Below are 19,727 nucleotides of genomic sequence, written 5' to 3'. Positions count from 1 at the left end.
AATCTACATGCATAAGCTACAGCAGCTTTACACAACGTTAGCCTTCTGCATAACAACATTTGCTCCAGATATGACTTTTGTCCTTTTCCATCAACAGAGTGGTGACGATGAGGACTACATGAGAATTTACACAAAAAAGATTAAACCGCGACTTAAGTCTGAAGACCTGGCAGAGGGAGTCGACGTGCGCACTGAGCGGCATAGCAGCACGAGCACTGATGGCAGCACCATTACCACCATCACCCGTCGCATCACTACCTACACTGTGGATATGCCAGGTGGCATGAGTGAGCAGCTTGAACTTTCAAGCCCAGAGTTCAAAGGGCTACAGCACGAATCAGGGGATGGCTCCCCCCGTTTCAGAATCTCACATGAAAGCCCCTCAGGTAAAGGGGGAGAGGAAGAGGGGGTGTTTGACTTGGGTAATGTCTCTGGGCCACAACATAGCTCCAAGGAGACACACTGGAGCATTGGAGGGGTAAAGACCACCACAAATAGCAGGGAGACAGAGAGTGAAGGTGGGGCAGGGCTCAGATTTAAGGGGCCAACCATTGGAATGTCAGGGCTTAAAAGCCAGGGAGGTTTTGGGGTCTCGAGGGGAAGCGGAGAGCATGGAGATGGAAGCATTCAGGTGTCAGGCACAAATGTGACGATAAAAGATAGCTTGACAACAGGTAGCAAACATGTTACAATAGGAGGGTTGGGAAGTGTGGAAATGCCCACAAGTGATGCCAAAGGTGGGGTGAATAGTATGTCTTTGCCAGGAAAAAACACACATATATCATCTACATCAGTGGGGAAGGTAGAAGGGGGAAATATTGAAATGCCTTTGGGTGATAGGGGAAAGATGGACAGATCTGTAATAAGCATCAGTCACCAGCAGACAAAGGGGTCAGGTAGTTTTGGTATTCCTGGTGTCAAACTTGGAGGTGGTTCCACAGATATTGCATTTAAAGCTCCAACTGTAGACATTGATACCTCAAATCTTTCCTCACAGAAAATAACAGAACTACCAAATGTGAAAGGGAACGGTGTAAAGGTTAGTCTTCATAAAGCTGACATTGACATTAAGACATCTAAAGTTGACATGAAAGGACCTCACATCTCAATGCCAGAAATAGACATTAATACGCAAGGACCAAAGATAAAGGGAGATGTTAATGTGTCTGTGCCAAAACTAGATGGAGAAATGAAGGCACCCAAAGTACACATTGTAGGTCCAAAAGTTGACACTACAGGACCTGAAGGGGGATTCAAAATGACAAAGGTAAAGCCATCAATTGGTTTCAGTTCAAAACTTGAGGGGTCTGCTGTTGATGTTAATCTCCCTCAAACAGGATTTGACATCAAGGCATCCGACGTTGACATCAAACACCCAGACATTGACATTAGAAGCCCTGACATTGAAGGTAAAGAGGGCATAATTAAGATGCCATCGTTTGGCATTAAAGGGCCAAAAATGAAGGGACATGGAATTGAAGTCAACGTCCCCAAAGGGGAGATGGATATTAAGCACCCAGACATTGACATTAGAAGCCCTGACATTGAAGGCAAAGAGGGCATAATTAAGATGCCATCGTTTGGCATCAAAGGGCCAAAAATTAAGGGACATGGAATTGAAGTCAACGTCCCCAAAGGGGAGATGGATATTAAGGTTCCAAAAGCTGACATTGCTATAAAGGCACCTGAGGTTGACATCAAGGCATCCGACGTTGACATCAAACACCCAGACATTGACATTAGAAGCCCTGACATTGAAGGCAAGGAGGGCATAATTAAGATGCCATCGTTTGGCATCAAAGGGCCAAAAATGAAGGGACATGGAATTGAAGTCAACGTCCCCAAAGGGGAGATGGATATTAAGCACCCAGACATTGACATTAGAAGCCCTGACATTGAAGGCAAAGAGGGCATGATTAAGATGCCATCGTTTGGCATCAAAGGGACAAAACTGAAGGGACATGGAATTGAAGTCAACGTTCCCAAAGGGGAGATGGATATTAAGGTTCCAAAAGCTGACATTGCTATAAAGGCACCTGAAGTTGACATCAAAGCAAGACAAGTTGACTTTCAAGGCCCTGATGGTAACATTATCGGACCAAAATTTAAAATGACATCAAAATCAGGAACTCAGATTTCCATGCCTGACATGGGCATAGAACTGAAAGGTCCCAAACTCAAGGGAGATGTGGCCATGTCGGTTCCAAAGATAGAAGGAGATATCAAGGCACCCAAAGTTGACATCAAGGGACCAGAAATTGATGTTGAAGGCCCAGATGGTAAGATCAAAGGACCTAAATTCAAGATGCCATCCATGTCAGGACCCAAGATCTCAATGCCAGACATTGATTTGAACCTGAAAGGTCCAAAACTCAAAGGTGAGGTCGATGTGTCAGTTCCAAATATTGAGGGAGACTTAAAAGCACCCAAAGTAGACATTGAAGGTCCAGAAGTTGACATAGAAGGTCCCGAGGGAGGATTCAAAATGCCAAAAATGAAAATGCCATCATTTGGCTTCAAAGGTCCAAAACTAGAGGGCCCTGATCTTGACGTAAACCTCCCGAAGGCAGACATTGATGTAAAGGCACCCAAAGTTGACATCAAGGGACCAGAAATTGATGTTGGAGGCCCAGATGGTAAAATCAAAGGACCTAAATTCAAGATGCCATCAATATCAGGACCCAAGATCTCAATGCCGGACATGGATTTGAACCTGAAAGGTCCAAAACTCAAAGGGGATGTTGATGTGTCAGTTCCAAGTATTGAGGGAGACTTAAAAACACCCAAATTAAACATTGAAGGTCCAGAAGTTGACATAGAAGGTCCTGAGGGAGGATTCAAAATGCCAAAAATTAAGATGCCATCATTTGGCTTCAAAGGGCCAAACAAAGAGGGCCCAGATGTTGACGTTAACCTCCCCAAGGCAAACATTGATGTCAAGGCACCCAATTTTGATATCAAGGGACCAGAAATTGATGTTGAAGGCCCAGATGGTAAGATCAAAGGACCTAAATTCAAGATGCCATCATTATCAGGACCCAAGATCTCTATGCCAGACATTGATTTGAACCTGAAAGGTCCAAACCTCAAAGGGGATGTTGATGTGTCAGTTCCAAGTATTGCGGGAGACTTAAAAGCACCCAAAGTGAACATTGAAGGTCCAGAAGTTGACATAGAAGGTCCAGAGGGAGGATTCAAAATGCCAAAAATGAAGATGCCATCATTTGGCTTCAAAGGTCCAAAAATAGAGGGCCCAGATGTTGATGTAAAACTCCCCAAGGCAGACATTGATGTCAAGGCACCCAAAGTTGACATCAAGGGACCAGAAATTGATGTTGAAGGCCCAGATGGTAAGATCTATGGACCTAAATTCAAAATGCCGTCAATATCAGGACCCAAGATCTCAATGCCAGACATGGATTTCAATCTGAAAGGTCCAAAGGTCAAAGGGTGTGTGGATGTGTCAGTTCCAAGTATTGAGGGAGACTTGAAAGCACCCAAAGTGGACATTGAAGGTCCAGAAGTTGACATCGAAGGTCCAGAGGGAGGATTCAAAATGCCAAAAATGAAGATGCCGTCATTTGGCTTCAAAGGTCCAAACTTAGAGGGCCCTGCAGTTGGTGTAAACCTCCCGAAAGCAGACATTGACATCAAGTCACCCAAAATTGACATAAGAGGCCCAGAAATTGATGTTGAAGGACCTGAAGGAAAAATCAAGGGATCTAAATTCAAGATGCCATCCATATCTGGACCCAACATCTCTATGCCAGACCTTGATTTCAACTTGAAAGGTCCAAAGCTTGAGGGAGACATAAAAGCACCTAAAGTGGACATCGAAGGTTCAGAAGTTGACATTGAAGGTCCTGAGGGAGGATTCAAAATGCCAAAAATAAAGATGCCATCATTTGGCTTCAAAGGTCCGAAAATGGAGGGCCCTGATGTAGATGTAAATCTCCCCAAAGCAAACATTGACATTAAGGCACCTGACGTGGACCTCAAAGGACCAGAAATTGACATTGAAGGCCCTGATGGTAAAATCAAAGGACCTAAATTCAAGATGCCATCCATATCAGGACCGAACATCTCTATGCCAGACATTGACTTCAACCTGAAAGGTCCAAAGCTAAAAGGGGATGTGGATGTTTCAGTTCCAAAGGTTGAGGGAGAAATAAAAGCCCCTAAAGTGGGCATTGAAGGTCCAGAAGTTGACATTGAAGGTCCTGAGGGAGGATTCAAAATGCCAAAAATCAAGATGCCGTCATTTGGCTTCAAAGGTCCAAAGATAGAAGGCCCTGACGTTGATGTAAACCTCCCTAAAGCAGACATTGACATCAAGGCACCCAAAGTTGACATCAAAGGACCAGAAATTGATTTTGAAGGACCTGAAGGTAAAATCAAAGGACCTAAATTCAAGATGCCGTCCATGTCAGGACCAAAGATTTCAATGCCAGATGTTGATTTGAACCTGAAAGGTCCTAAGGTAAAAGGAGATGTCAACGTGTCGGTTGCAAGTATTGAGGGAGACTTGAAAGCACCTAAAGTGGACATTGAAGGCCCAGAAGTTGACTTTGAAGGTCCTGAGGGAGGATTCAAAATGCCAAAAATAAAGATGCCATCGTTTGGCTTCAAAGGTCCGAAGATGGAGGGCCCTGATGTAGATGTAAATCTCCCCAAGGCAGACATTGATATCAAGGCTCCTAAAATTGACTTCAAAGGACCAGAAATTGATATTGAAGGACCTGATGGTAAAATCAAAGGACCTAAATTCAAGATGCCATCCATATCAGGACCCAAGATCTCAATGCCAGATGTTGATTTGAACCTGAAAGGTCCAAAGCTCAAAGGGGATGTTGATGTTTCAGTTCCTAATATTAAGGGAGATGTAAAAGCACCTAAAGTGAACATTGAAGGTCCAGAAGTTGACATTGAAGGTCCCGAGGGAGGATTCAAAATGCCAAAAATAAAGATGCCCTCATTTGGCTTCAAGGGTCCAAACATAGAGGGCCCTGATGTTGACGTAAACCTCCCCAAAGCAGACATTGACATCAAGACACCAAAAGTTGACATCAAAGGACCAAAAGTTGATGTTGAAGGACCTGAAGGAAAAATCAAAGGACCTAAATTCAAGATGCCATCCATATCTGGACCCAAGGTCTCAATGCCAGATGTTGATTTCAACCTGAAAGGTCTAAAGCTCGAGGGAGAGCTAAAGACACCAAAAGTGGACATTGAAGGTCCAGATGTTGACATTGAAGGTCCTGAGGGAGGATTCAAAATGCCAAAAATGAAGATGCCGTCATTTGGCTTCAAAGGTCCAAAGATAGAAGGCCCTGATGTTGATGTAAACCTCCCCAAAGCAGACGTTGATATCAAGGCACCCCAAGTTGATATCAAGGGACCAGAATTTGACGTTGAAGGACCTGATGGTAAAATCAAAGGACCTAAATTTAAGATGCCATCCATATCTGGACCCAAGGTCTCAATGCCAGATTTTGATTTAAACCTGAAAGGTCCAAAGCTTGAGGGAGACATTAAAGCACCTAAGTTGGACATTGAAGGTCCAGAAGTTGACATTGAAGGTATAGAGGGAGGATTCAAAATGCCAAAAATCAAGATGCCATCATTTGGCTTCAAAGGTCCAAAGCTAGAAGGCCCTGATGTTGATGTAAACCTCCCCAAAGCAGATATTGACATCAAGGCCCCAAAAGTTGACATCAAGGGACCAGAAATTGATGTTGAAGGACCTGATGGTAAAATCAAAGGACCTAAATTCAAGATGCCATCTATATCTGGACCCAAGATCTCAATGCCAGATGTTGATTTCAACCTGAAAGGTCCAAAGCTCAAAGGGGATTTGGATATTTCGGTTCCAAAGATTGAGGGAGACTTAAAAGCACCTAAAGTGGACATTGAAGGTCCTGAAGTTGACATTGGAGGTCCAGAGGGAGGATTCAAAATGCCAAAAATGAAGATGCCATCGTTTGGCTTCAAAGGTCCCAAATTGGAGGGCCCTGATATCGATATTAACCTTCCCAAAGCAGACCTTGACATTAAGTCCCCTAACATAGACCTCAAAGGACCAGAAATAGACATTGAAGGCCCTGATGGTAAAATCAAAGGACCTAAATTCAAGATGCCATCCATATCTGGACCCAAGCTCTCAATGCCAGATTTTGATATAAACCTGAAAGGTCCAAAGCTCGAGGGAGACATAAAAGCACCTAAGTTGGACATTGAAGGTCCAGATGTTGACATTGAAGGACCTGAGGGAGGATTCAAAATGCCAAAAAATAAGATGCCATCATTTGGCTTCAAAGGTCCAAAGCTAGAAGGCGCTGATGTTGACGCAAACCTCCCCAAAGCAGATATTGACATCAAGGCCCCAAAAGTTGACATCAAGGGACCAGAAGTTGATGTTGAAGGACCTGATGGTAAAATCAAAGGACCTAAATTCAAGATGCCATCTATATCTGGACCCAAGATCTCAATGCCAGATGTTGATTTCAACCTGAAAGGTCCAAAGCTTGAGGGAGACATAAAAGCACCTAAGTTGGACATTGAAGGTCCAGAAGTTGACATTGAAGGACCTGAGGGAGGATTCAAAATGCCAAAAATGAAGATGCCATCATTTGGCTTCAAAGGTCCAAAGCTAGAGGGCCCTGATGTTGACGTAAACCTCCCCAAAGCAGATATTGACATCAAGGCCCCAAAAGTTGACATCAAGGGACCAGAAGTTGATGTTGAAGGACCTGATGGTAAAATCAAAGGACCTAAATTCAAGATGCCATCTATATCTGGACCCAAGATCTCAATGCCAGATGTTGATTTCAACCTGAAAGGTCCAAAGCTCAAAGGGGATTTGGATGTTTCCGTTCCAAAGATTGAGGGAGACTTAAAAGCACCTAAAGTTGACATTGAAGGGCCTGAAGTTGACATTGGAGGTCTGGAGGGAGGATTCAAAATGCCAAAAATGAAGATGCCATCGTTTGGCTTCAAAGGTCCCAAATTGGAGGGCCCTGATATCGATGTAAACCTCCCCAAGGCAGACCTTGACATTAATTCCCCTAACATAAACCTCCAAGGACCAGAGATAGACATTGAAGGCCCTGATGGTAAAATCAAAGGACCTAAATTTAAGATGCCATCCATATCTGGACCCAAGGTCTCAATGCCAGATTTCGATTTAAACCTGAAAGGCTCAAAGCTCAAGGGAGACATAAAAGCACCTAAATTGGACATTGAAGGTCCAGAAGTCGACATTGAAGGACCTGAGGGAGGATTCAAAATGCCAAAAATTAAGATGCCATCATTTGGCTTCAAAGGTCCAAAGCTAGAAGGCCCTGATGTTGACGTAAACCTCCCCAAAGCAGATATTGACATCAAGGGACCAGAAATTGATGTTGAAGGACCTGATGGTAAAATCAAAGGACCTAAATTCAAGATGCCATCTATATCTGGACCCAAGATCTCAATGCCAGATGTTGATTTCAACCTGAAAGGTCCAAAGCTCAAAGGGGATTTGGATGTTTCGGTTCCGAAGATTGAGGGAGACTTAAAAGCACCTAAAGTGGACATTGAAGGGCCTGAAGTTGACATTGGAGGTCTGGAGGGAGGATTCAAAATGCCAAAAATGAAGATGCCATCGTTTGGCTTCAAAGGTCCCAAATTGGAGGGCCCTGATATCGATGTAAACCTCCCGAAAGCAGACCTTGACATTAAGTCCCCTAACATAGACCTCCAAGGACCAGAGATAGACATTGAAGGTCCTGATGGTAAAATCAAAGGACCTAAATTTAAGATGCCATCCATATCTGGACCCAAGGTCTCAATGCCAGATTTTGATTTAAATCTGAAAGGTCCAAAGCTCAAGGGAGACATCAAAACACCTAAGTTGGACATTGAAGGTCCAGAAGTTGACATTGAAGGACCTGAGGGAGGATTCAAAATGCCAAAAATGAAGATCCCAGCATTTGGCTTCAAAGGTCCAAAGCTAGAAAGCCCTGATGTTGACATAAACCTCCCCAAAGCAGATATTGACATCAAGGGACCGGAATTTGACATTGAAGGACCTGATGGTAAAATCAAAGGACCTAAATTTAAGATGCCATCCTTATCTGGACCCAAGCTATCAATGCCAGATGTTGATTTTAACCTGAAAGGTCCAAAGCTCAAAGGCGATGTGGATATGTCAGTACCAAGTATTGAGGGAGACCTAAAAACACCTAAAGTGAACATTGAAGGTCCAGATGTTGACATTGAAGGTCCTGAGGGAGGATTCAAAATGCCAAAAATAAAGATGCCATCGTTTGGATTCAAAGGTCCAAAAATGGAGGGCCCAGATGTTGACGTAAACCTCCCCAAAGCAGATTTTGACATCAAGGCCCCAAAAGTTGACATCAAGGGACCAGCAATTGATGTTGAAGGACCTGATGGTAAAATCAAAGGACCTAAATTTAAGATGCCATCCTTATCTGGACCTAAGATCTCAATGCCAGATGTTGATTTTAACCTGAAAGGTCCGAAGCTCAAAGGGGATGTGGATCTGTCAGTACCAAGTATTGAGGGAGACTTAAGAGCACCAAAAGTGGACATTGAAGGTCCAGATATTGACATTGAAGGACCTGAGGGAGGATTCAAAATGCCGAAAATGAAGATGCCGTCATTTGGATTCAAAGGTCCAAAGATAGAGGGCCCTGATGTCGATGTAAAACTTCCCAAAGCAGACATTGATGTCAAGGCACCCAATATTGACCTTGAAGGACCTGGAGGAAAGATTAAAGGACCTAAATTCAACATGCCATCCATATCAGGACCCAAGATATCAATGCCAGACATTGATTTCAATCTGAAAGGTCCAAAGCTCAAAGGGGATTTCGATGTGTCAGTTCCAAGTATTGAGGGAGACCTAAAAACACCAAAATTGGACATTGAAGGTCCAGATGTTGACATTGAAGGTCCTGAGGGAGGATTCAAAATGCCAAAAATTAAGATGCCGTCATTTGGCTTCAAAGGTCCAAAGATAGAAGGCCCTGATGTTGATTTAACCCTCCCCAAAGCAGACATTGATATCAAGGCGCCCAAAGTTGATATCAAGGGACCAGAATTTGACGTTGAAGGTCCTGATGGTAAAATCAAAGGACCTAAATTTAAGATGCCATCCATATCCGGACCCAAGATCTCAATGCCAGATGTTGATTTCAACCTGAAAGGTCCGAAGCTCAAAGGGGATTTGGATGTATCGGGAGACTTAAAAGCACCAAAAGTGGACATTGAAGGCCCAGATGTTGACATTGAAGGACCCGAGGGAGGATTCAAAATGCCAAAAATGAAGATGCCATCATTTGGCTTCAAAGGTCCAAAGATACAAGGCCCCGATGTGGATGTAAACCTTCCCAAAGCAGACATTGACATTAAGGCACCCAAAGTTGACATCAAGGGACCCGAAATTGACATTGAAGGTCCTGATGGTAAAATCAAAGGACCCAAATTCAAGATGCCATCATTATCAGGACCCAACATCTCTATGCCAGATCTTGATTTCAACTTGAAAGGTCCAAAGCTTGAGGGAGACTTAAAAGCACCTAAGGTGGGAATTGAAGGTCCAGAAGTTGACATTGAAGGACCTGAGGGAGGATTTAAAATGCCAAAAATCAAGATGCCATCATTTGGCTTCAAAGGTCCAAAGATAGAAGGCCCTGATGTTGACTTAAACCTCCCCAAAGCAGACATTGACATTAAGTCACCTAAAGTTGACATCAAAGGACCAGAAATCGACATTGAAGGCCCTGATGGCAAAATCAAAGGACCTAAATTCAAGATGCCATCCATATCGGGACCTAACATCTCAATGCCAGATATTGACTTCAATCTTAAGAGTCCCAATCTCAAGGGAGATGTTGATATTTCACTGCCAAAGGTTAAAGGAGACATAAAGACACCAAAACTGGACATTGAAGCCCCAAATATTGATCTTCAATCTCCAGAGGCACATCTTAAGGGATCAAAGTTCAAGATGCCATCAATGTCCGGGCCTAAAATATCATTGCCAGATGTAGAGTTCGGTGCTAAAAGCCCAAAGCTGAAAGGAGATTTGGAGGGGGACATTAATTTCCCAAAGGTTGAAATTGAAGGACCAGATGTAACCATTGATAGCCCTGAACTTGGATCAAAGAAGTCAAAATTCAAAATGCCCAAATTTGGATTCAAGGGTCCAAAGGTAAAAACGCCTGAAGTGGATATTAGTGTTAAAGGGCCAAAAGCAAAGGGTGACCTGGACGTTAATGTTTCTACTCCTGAGATTGACTTAAAGTCACCCAAGATTGAAGCAGGATCTTTGGATGTCGATGTGAAGAGATCAGACACAGGCTTCCGAATGCCAAAATTCAAAATGCCAAAATTTGGGTTCAAAGGCCCCAAGGTGGAGATGCCAGAAGTTGATGTTAACCTTCCCAAAGCAGACATTGACATCACAGCACCTGACATAGATATCAAAGGTCCAGAAATTGATGTTGAAGGACCCGATGGCAAAATCAAAGGCCCCAAATTCAAGATGCCATCCATGTCAGGACCCAAGATCTCAATGCCAGATGTTGATTTCAATCTGAAAGGTCCGAAGCTCAAAGGGGATGTGGATTTTTCAGTTCCAAAGATTGAGGGAGACATGAAAGCCCCTAAAGTGAACATTGAAGGTCCAGATGTTGACATTGAAGGTCCTGAGGGAGGATTTAAGATGCCAAAAATGAAGATGCCGTCGTTTGGCTTCAAAGGTCCAACATTGGAGGGTCCTGATGTAGATTTAAACCTCCCCAAAGCAGACATTGACATCAAGGCACCTAAAGTAGACCTTAAAGGACCGGAAATTGACATTGAAGGACCTGATGGTAAAATCAAAGGACCGAGATTTAAGATGCCATCCATATCTGGACCCAACATCTCAATGCCAGACCTTGATTTCAACTTGAAAGGTCCAAAGCTTGAAGGAGACATAAAAGCACCTAAGGTGGACTTTGAAGGTCCAGAAGTTGACATTGAAGGGCCTGAGGGAGGATTCAAAATGCCAAAAATGAAGATGCCATCATTTGGCTTCAAAGGTCCAAAGCTAGAAGGTCCTGATGTTGACGTAAACCTCCCCAAAGCAGACATTGACATCAAGTCACCTAAAGTTAACATCAAGGGACCAGAAATCGACATTGAAGGCCCTGATGGCAAAATCAAAGGACCTAAATTTAAGATGCCATCCATATCGGGACCTAACATCTCAATGCCAGATCTTGATTTCAACCTGAAAGGTCCAAAGCTTGAGGGAGACATAAAAGCACCTAAGGTGGACATTGAAGGTCCAGAAGTTGACATTGAAGGACCCGAGGGAGGATTTAAAATGCCAAAAATAAAGATGCCATCATTTGGTTTCAAAGGTCCAAAGATAGAAGGCCCTGATGTTGATTTAACCCTCCCCAAAGCAGACATTGATATCAAGGGACCAGAATTTGACGTTGAAGGACCTGATGGTAAAATCAAAGGACCCAAATTCAAGATGCCATCCATATCAGGACCCAACATCTCAATGCCAGACGTTGATTTCAATCTGAAAGGTCCAAAGCTCAAAGGGGATTTGGATGTTTCAGTTCCAAAGATTGGAGGAAACATAAAATCACCTAAACTGGACGTTGAAGGACCAGACGTTGACATTGAAGGTCCTGAGGGAGGATTCAAAATGCCAAAAATAAAGATGCCATCATTTGGTTTCAAAGGTCCAAAAATGGAAGGCCCTGATATTGACTTAAGCCTTCCAAAAGCAGACATTGACATTAACGCACCTGAAGTCGACATTAAAGGACCAGCAATTGATGTTGAAGGCCCTGATGGTAAAATTAAAGGACCTAAATTCAAGATGCCATCCATATCCGGCCCCAAGATATCCATGCCTGATTTTGATATGAATCTGAAAGGTCCAAACTTCAAAGGGGATTTGGACGTCTCAGTTCCAAAGATTGAAGGAGACATAAAAGCACCTAAAGTAGACATTGAAGGCCCTGAGGGAGGATTCAAAATGCCAAAAATGAAGATGCCATCATTTGGTTTCAAAGGACCAAAAATGGAGGGCCCAGATATTGACTTAAGCCTTCCCAAAGCAGACATTGACATTAACGCACCTGAAATAGACATTAAAGGACCAGCAATTGATGTCGAAGGCCCTGATGGTAAAATCAAAGGACCAAAATTCAAGATGCCATCCATATCTGGACCCAAGATCTCAATGCCAGATGTTGATTTCAATCTGAAAGGTCCAAAGCTCAAAGGGGATTTTGATGTTTCGGTCCCGAAGATTGAGGGAGACTTAAAATCACCTAAAGTGGACATTGAAGGTCCTGACGTCAACATTGAAGGTCCAGAGGGAGGATTCAAAATGCCAAAAATGAAGATGCCATCGTTTGGCTTCAAAGGTCCCAAATTGGAGGGCCCTGATATTGATGTTAACCTCCCCAAAGCAGACCTTGACATTAATGCCCCCAACATAGACCTCAAAGGACCAGAGATAGACATTGAAGGCCCTGATGGTAAAATCAAAGGACCTAAATTCAAGATGCCATCCATATCCGGCCCCAAGATATCCATGCCTGATTTTGATATGAATCTGAAAGGTCCAAAGCTCAAAGGGGATTTGGACGTTTCACTTCCAAAGATCGAGGGAGACTTAAAAGCACCTAAAGTGGACATTGAAGGTCCCGACGTCGATATTGAAGGTCCAGAGGGAGGATTCAAAATGCCAAAATTCAAGATGCCGTCATTTGGCTTCAAAGGTCCAAAAGTAGAGGGACCTGATGTTGACATACATCTCCCCAAAGCAGACATTGACATCAAGTCACCCAAAGTTGACATCAAAGGACCAGAACTTGATATTGAAGGCCCTGATGGTAAAATCAAAGGACCTAAATTCAAGATGCCATCCATATCGGGACCCAACATCTCAATGCCAGATGTTGATTTCAATCTGAAAGGTCCAAAGCTCAAAGGTGATTTGGATGTTTCGGTTCCGAAGATTGAGGGAGACTTAAAAGCACCTAAAGTGGACATTGAAGGTCCTGAAGTTGACATTGGAGGTCCTGAGGGAGGATTCAAAATGCCAAAAATGAAGATGCCATCGTTTGGCTTCAAAGGTCCCAAATTGGAGGGCCCTGATATGGATCTAAACCTCCCCAAAGCAGACCTTGACATGAAGGCCCCTAACATAGACCTCAAAGGACCAGAGATAGACATTGAAGGCCCTGATGGTAAAATCAAAGGACCTAAATTCAAGATGCCATCCATATCTGGACCCAACATCTCTATACCAGACATTGATTTCAATCTGAAAGGTCCAAAGCTCAAAGGGGATTTGGACGTTTCAGTTCCAAAGATCGAGGGAGACTTAAAGGCACCTAAAGTGGACCTTGAAGGACCCGACGTCGACATTGAAGGTCCTGAGGGAGGATTCAAAATGCCAAAATTCAAGATGCCCTCATTTGGCTTCAAAGGTCCAAAAGTAGAAGGACCTGATGTTGACATAAATCTCCCCAAAGCAGACATTGACATCAAGTCACCCAAAGTTGACATCAAAGGACCAGAACTTGACATTGAAGGCCCTGATGGCAAAATCAAAGGACCTAAATTCAAGATGCCATCCATATCGGGACCCAATATCTCAATGCCAAATGTCGATTTCAATCTGAAAGGTCCAAAGCTCAAAGGGGATTTGGATGTTTCAGTTCCAAAAATTGAGGGAGACATAAAAGCACCTACAGTCGACATTGAAGGTCCCGAGGGAGGATTCAAAATGCCAAAAATGAAGATGCCATCGTTTGGCTTCAAAGGTCCAAAAATGGATGTCCCTGATGTTGACGTAAACCTCCCGAAAGCAGACATTGATATTAAGGCACCTGAAATAGACATCAAAGGACCCGAAATTGATGTTGAGGGTCCTGATGGTAAAATCAAAGGACCTAAATTCAAGATGCCATCCATATCTGGACCCAAGATCTCAATGCCAGATTTTGATTTAAATCTCAAAGGTCCAAAGCTCAAAGGAGATATGGATGTTTCAGTTCCAAGTATCGAGGGAGACTTAAAAACACCTAAAATGAACATTGAAGGTCCAGAAGTTGATGTTGAAGGTCCTGAGGGAGGATTCAAAATGCCAAAAATAAAAATGCCATCATTTGGCTTCAAAGGTCCAAAGGTAGAAGGCCCTGATGTTGACATCAATATCCCCAAAGCAGACATTGACATCAAGTCACCCAAAATTGACATCAAAGGTCCAGAAATGGATGTTGAAGGACCTGATGGTAAGATCAAAGGACATAAATTCAAGATGCCATCATTTGGCTTCAAAGGTCCAAAATTGGATGGCCCTGATGTTGACTTAAACCTCCCCAAAGCTAATATTGACATCAAAGGACCAGAAATCGACATTGAAGGCCCTGATGGCAAAATCAAAGGACCTAAGTTTAAGATGCCATCCATATCGGGACCCAACATCTCTATGCCAGATGTCGATTTCAATCTGAAAGGTCCAAAGCTCAAAGGGGATTTGGATGTTTCAGTTCCAAAGATTGAGGGAGACTTAAAAGCACCTAAAGTGGACATTGAAGGCCCTGAAGTTGACATCGAAGGTCCTGAGGGAGGATTTAAAATGCCAAAAATAAAGATGCCATCATTTGGCTTCAGAGGTCCTAAAATGGAGGGCCCTGATGTTGACTTAAGCCTTCCCAAAGCAGACATTGACATAAACGCACCTGAAGTAGACCTCAAAGGACCAGCGATAGACATTGAAGGCCCTGATGGTAAAATCAAAGGACCTAAATTTAAGATGCCATCCATATCCGGCCCTAAGATATCCATGCCTGATTTTGATATGAATCTGAAAGGTCCGAAGCTCAAGGGAGATTTGGACGTCTCAGTTCCAAAGATTGAGGGAGACATAAAAGCCCCTAAAGTGGACATTGAAGGTCCTGACGTTGACATTGGAGGTCCAGAAGGAGGATTCAAAATGCCAAAAATGAAGATGCCATCGTTTGGCTTCAAAGGTCCCAAATTGGAGGGACCTGATATCGATCTAAACCTCCCCAAAGCAGACCTTGACATTAAGGCCCCTAAAATAGACCTCAGAGGACCAGAGATAGACATTGAAGGCCCTGATGGTAAAATCAAAGGACCTAAATTTAAGATGCCATCCATATCAGGACCCAACATCTCTATGCCAGATGTCGATTTCAACTTGAAAGGTCCAAAGCTCAAAGGGGATGTAGATGTTTCAGTTCCAAAGATTGAGGGAGACTTAAAAGCACCTAAAGTGGACATTGAAGGTCCTGACGTCAACATTGAAGGTCCTGAGGGAGGATTCAAAATGCCAAAATTCAAGATGCCGTCATTTGGCTTTAAAGGTCCCAAATTGGAAGGCCCTGATTTAGATGTAAACCTCCCCAAAGCAGACATTGACATCACAGCACCTGAAGTAGACCTCAAAGGACCAGGGATTGACATTGAAGGCCCTGATGGTAAAATCAAGGGACCTAAATTCAAGATGCCATCCATATCAGGACCCAACATTTCAATGCCAGACATTGATTTCAATCTCAAAGGTCCAAAGCTCAAGGGGGATTTAGATGTTTCTGTTCCAAAGATTGAGGGAGACATAAAAGCACCTAAAGTGGACTTTGAAGGTCCCGAAGTTGACATTGAAGGTCCCGAGGGAGGATTCAAAATGCCGAAAATGAAGATGCCGTCATTTGGCTTCAAAGGTCCAAAGATAGAAGGCCATGATGTTGACTTAAAACTCCCCAAAGCAGACATTGACATCAAGTCACCCAAAATTGACATCAAAGGCCCAGAAATTGATGTTGATGGACCTGATGGTAAAATCAAAGGGCCCAAATTCAAGATGCCATCCATATCTGGACCTAACATATCAATGCCAGACATTGATTTCAATCTGAAAGGTCCAAAGCTCAAAGGAGATTTGGACGTCTCTGTTCCAAAGATTGAGGGAGACATAAAAGCACCTAAAGTTAACATTGAAGGTCCCAACGTTGACATTGAAGGTCCTGAGGGAGGATTTAAAATGCCAAAAATGAAGATGCCATCGTTTGGCTTTAAAGGTCCCAAATTGGAGGGCCCTGATTTAGATGTAAACCTCCCCAAAGCAGACATTGACATTAAGGCACCTGAAGTAGACCTCAAAGGACCAGGGATAGACATTGAAGGCCCTGATGGTAAAATAAAAGGACCTAAATTCAAGATGCCATCCATATCAGGACCCAACATTTCAATGCCAGACATTGATTTCAATCTGAAAGGTCCAAAGCTCAAGGGGGATTTAGATGTTTCTGTCCCAAAGATTGAGGGAGACATAAAAGCCCCTAAAGTGGACATCGAAGGCCCCGAAGTTGACATTGAAGGTCCTGAGGGAGGATTCAAAATGCCAAAAATGAAGATGCCTTCATTTGGCTTCAAAGGTCCAAAGATAGAAGGCCCTGATGTTGACGTAAACTTCCCTAAAACAGACATTGATATCAAGACCCCCAAAGTTGACATCAAGGGACCAGAAATCGACTTAGAAGGCCCTGATGGTAAAATCAAAGGACCTAAGTTCAAGATGCCATCCATATCTGGACCCAATATCTCAATGCCAGACGTTGATTTCAATCTGAAAGGTCCAAAGGTCAAAGGGGATTGGGACGTTTCTGTTCCAAAGATTGAGGGAGACCTAAAAGCACCTAAAGTGGACATTGAAGGTCCCGAAGTTGATATTGAAGGTCCTGAGGGAGGATTCAAAATGCCAAAAATAAAGATGCCATCCTTTGGATTCAAAGGGCCAAACGTACAAGGTCCTGATGTTGACGTCAACCTCCCCAGGGCAAACATCGACATAAATGCACCTGAATTAAACCTCAAAGGACCAGAAATTAATGTTTTAGGTCCTGACCTTGAAGGTGGTTCTATTGACATTGAAAAAACGGGTGTTACATTTCCCAAATTCAAAGGGCCTAAATTTGGAATCAAGTCCCCAGAAATTGAAGGGCCTGAAGTGAAGGTTAAAACACCCAAGTTCACTATGGGAGCTAAAAGTCCCAAAGCAGAAGTTAGCCTTCCAGATGTTGACGCAAGTCTTGATGCCCCTGATATTGACATACATGTAAAGGGGAAGAAAGGTAAATTTAAGCTTCCCAAAATGAAAGGCAAAGTAAAGAAACCAGAGGGTCACATTGATACACCTGCAGTAGAACTGGATGTTGATTCGCCAGATATCCATGTTAAAGGAACAAAGGGGAAGAAGCATTTGTTTGGCAATTTTCATTTTCCTAATGTGGAACTTGATATCAAATCACCAAAAGTTAAAGGGGATGCCTCTTTGTCTGCTGGATCGAGAACACCTGATATAAATGTACCATCTGCTAGCCTGAGTGCTGGTATTGAGGGTTCAGGCACAAATGTCAGTCTGGAGGGGCCAGATGTGAAACTAAAGGCACCTAATATCAAAATGCCTAAAGTAAATGTAACATCCTCTGACGTTGATTTAAATCTAAATGGACAGGGAAAGACAGACATGTCAGCTGGTGTAAAAGGTCCAAGAATAGATGTGAAAGGCAGTGCAGACATTGATACAAGTGTTTCAGGGGGCAGTGCATCTGGTGGACTTCAGTACCCAGAAAGCACAGTCACTTTCCCCAAAATAAAGGTACCAAAGTTTGGCATTGCTCTGCCTCATATGCAAGGCCGGGAGGTTGAAGGAGGAGTTGAGTCAGGAGCAGCAGTTGGTGGAAATGTAAGCATGCAGTCTCCAACTGTAAGGGGTCACATCAGTTCACCGAATATTGAGGTTCCTAGTCCAGAACTGAAGCACAGCGGAGGAAAAGTAAAGGTCAAGATGCCAAGATTCTTTGGCAAATCAAAAACAAAGGGTGGAAGTGCAGTTGATTTGAGCCTTGAGGGTCCAGATGTAGATCTTAGTGGCAGCGCAAAGGGTGGGAAGGGGTCCAAAGATGTAAGTTTAAGTTCTGGTGGATTTGGTGGTGGGAAGTTAGAAGGAGAGGGTGATGGTGGATTGAGTGTGTCAGCAAAAGGCAAATCTGCCTCACTTGATCTATTCAAAAAATCAAGGCACCGGTCTTCCTCTCTGAGTGATGAGGGAGGACTTGCTGTCAGCTCACCATCAGGTCACTTAGAAGCAGAGGGTGGTGATATTTCTTTAGATCTAGGAGGAGCTAAGGCTAAAGGAAAGAAAGGCAAGTTGAAGTTTGGCACCTTTGGAGGATTTGGTGCCAAGTCAAAGGGCTCATATGAAGTGACACTAGGAGAAGATAGTGAAGCAAGAGTAGAGGGAAGTGCAGGGGTTTCTCTCCCTTCCAAAAAATCAAGAATGTCTTCATCCTCCAGTAGTGACAGTGGTTCGAGAGGAGGTTTCCGGTTTCCAAGAGTTGAACTAACTGTGTCACCAAAAAAATGATGAATTATGTGGCAGATTAAACTCTCTCATGTATGCCCAAAACCTTTCCCTGTATATGGTAAATCCCCAACAATTCACCTGTTAAACATTTGAGGAGTTCACACACATCTCATTTGAGTTAAAGCAGAGTAGGATTTCAAAATTGTATTCAACACAGGGGTACATGAAATTGTTTAAAATCCCATCTGTAAATAAGATGAATTTGTATTGTAATATTAAATGATGTTTCTTTTGTACATAGTCAAAATTTATTTAGCATATACCATCTCACAAATTCTCACCAACAGTGCCTCACATGGGTTTTCCAATTGTTTTATTGCGTTCTATTAAATGAATGTAGTTAAGAGTAGGTGTGGTGTATTTGTATGGGTTTATTGCACAAAAAGAGATATAGTTACAATAGTTATTTCTAAGAAAATTATGTTTATACACCCAGACACAAAGACAAAAAATGAATAAATACATACATGTAATTGTTTTCTATTAATGAAATGATTTAATTCATTTTGTTTTGAAGCTTTGATATTATATAATCAGTGCATAAGCATATTTACTCAACATAAAGCTGGCCCTTTATAACATTTCCCCAAGAGTGGCAATGTTGTAAAGACCATAATTGCAAAGACAATCAATGTTTCTAGAAACTATCAACTATAACTGCTGTCAATATGTTGTTATTAATTTGTTTTGAAACATCAATGCACCGATATATGTTACTACATTACCAAAATGACCTATTTTTATTTCCTTTGATTTTGATATTTTACATTTCTCAGTCTTGTTTAATTTCTGTTGTTTGTTTATAGTCTTATGTTTTTGTTTTGTTTTTCACTCCCTTCCTCTCCTTGTACACATACCCTTGTGGTGTTCGGTAGGACAAAAATAACGTCTGAATATGTGTATTATCGATAAAGAATCATTGCTAACAAAATCCGTGTTGATGCTAGACGTAAACAGTTGCATTGTCCTAAGCATTGATTTGATGGAGAATGAGTATGTTACTTTGGGTCTGTCTTGTTTCCATGTGTGCATTCTGCAAAATAAATCAAACAGTTGAAATTTTCTCATCTACCTCTTCTTTTAGTTTATTTGTTTGCAAAGGATTGTTAGTATAGTGATTGTCAGTATTACTAATATAAAAAAGTGGGTTAAAACACCTTTATGGCATGATATCAGTTAGCATTTATTTACTGTAGTTGAGATTTCCTCTCATGTTGAAAATAATTCATAATGCCAAAGTCAAAAT

General features: G+C 42.5%; 1 protein-coding gene across 3 annotated transcripts in view; it reads left to right on the top strand.

Annotated features, from left to right (window-relative positions):
- The window catches only part of ahnak (AHNAK nucleoprotein), a 38,104-nt gene extending 18,561 nt beyond the window's left edge, over window positions 1-19,543 (top strand). Inside the window, exons 6-7 of one of the 3 annotated variants that reach the window (XM_084041989.1) lie at window positions 98-1,063; window positions 1,325-19,543. In XM_084041989.1, the coding sequence (XP_083898115.1) occupies window positions 98-1,063; window positions 1,325-18,481 (18,123 nt within the window). In that variant the 3' untranslated portion in view covers window positions 18,482-19,543. Of the gene's footprint in view, window positions 1-97 lie in introns of all 3 variants that reach the window. The other 2 variants (XM_084041988.1, XM_084041987.1) reach the window with 2 other exon arrangements.
- Window positions 19,544-19,727: the final 184 nt, after the last annotated feature.

This window comes from Gymnoscopelus microlampas, assembly GCF_963454915.1.
Source record: "Gymnoscopelus microlampas genome assembly, chromosome: 18".
Taxonomy (NCBI): Eukaryota; Metazoa; Chordata; class Actinopteri; order Myctophiformes; family Myctophidae; genus Gymnoscopelus; species Gymnoscopelus microlampas.
This window is presented reverse-complemented; position numbering and strand designations above follow the sequence as displayed.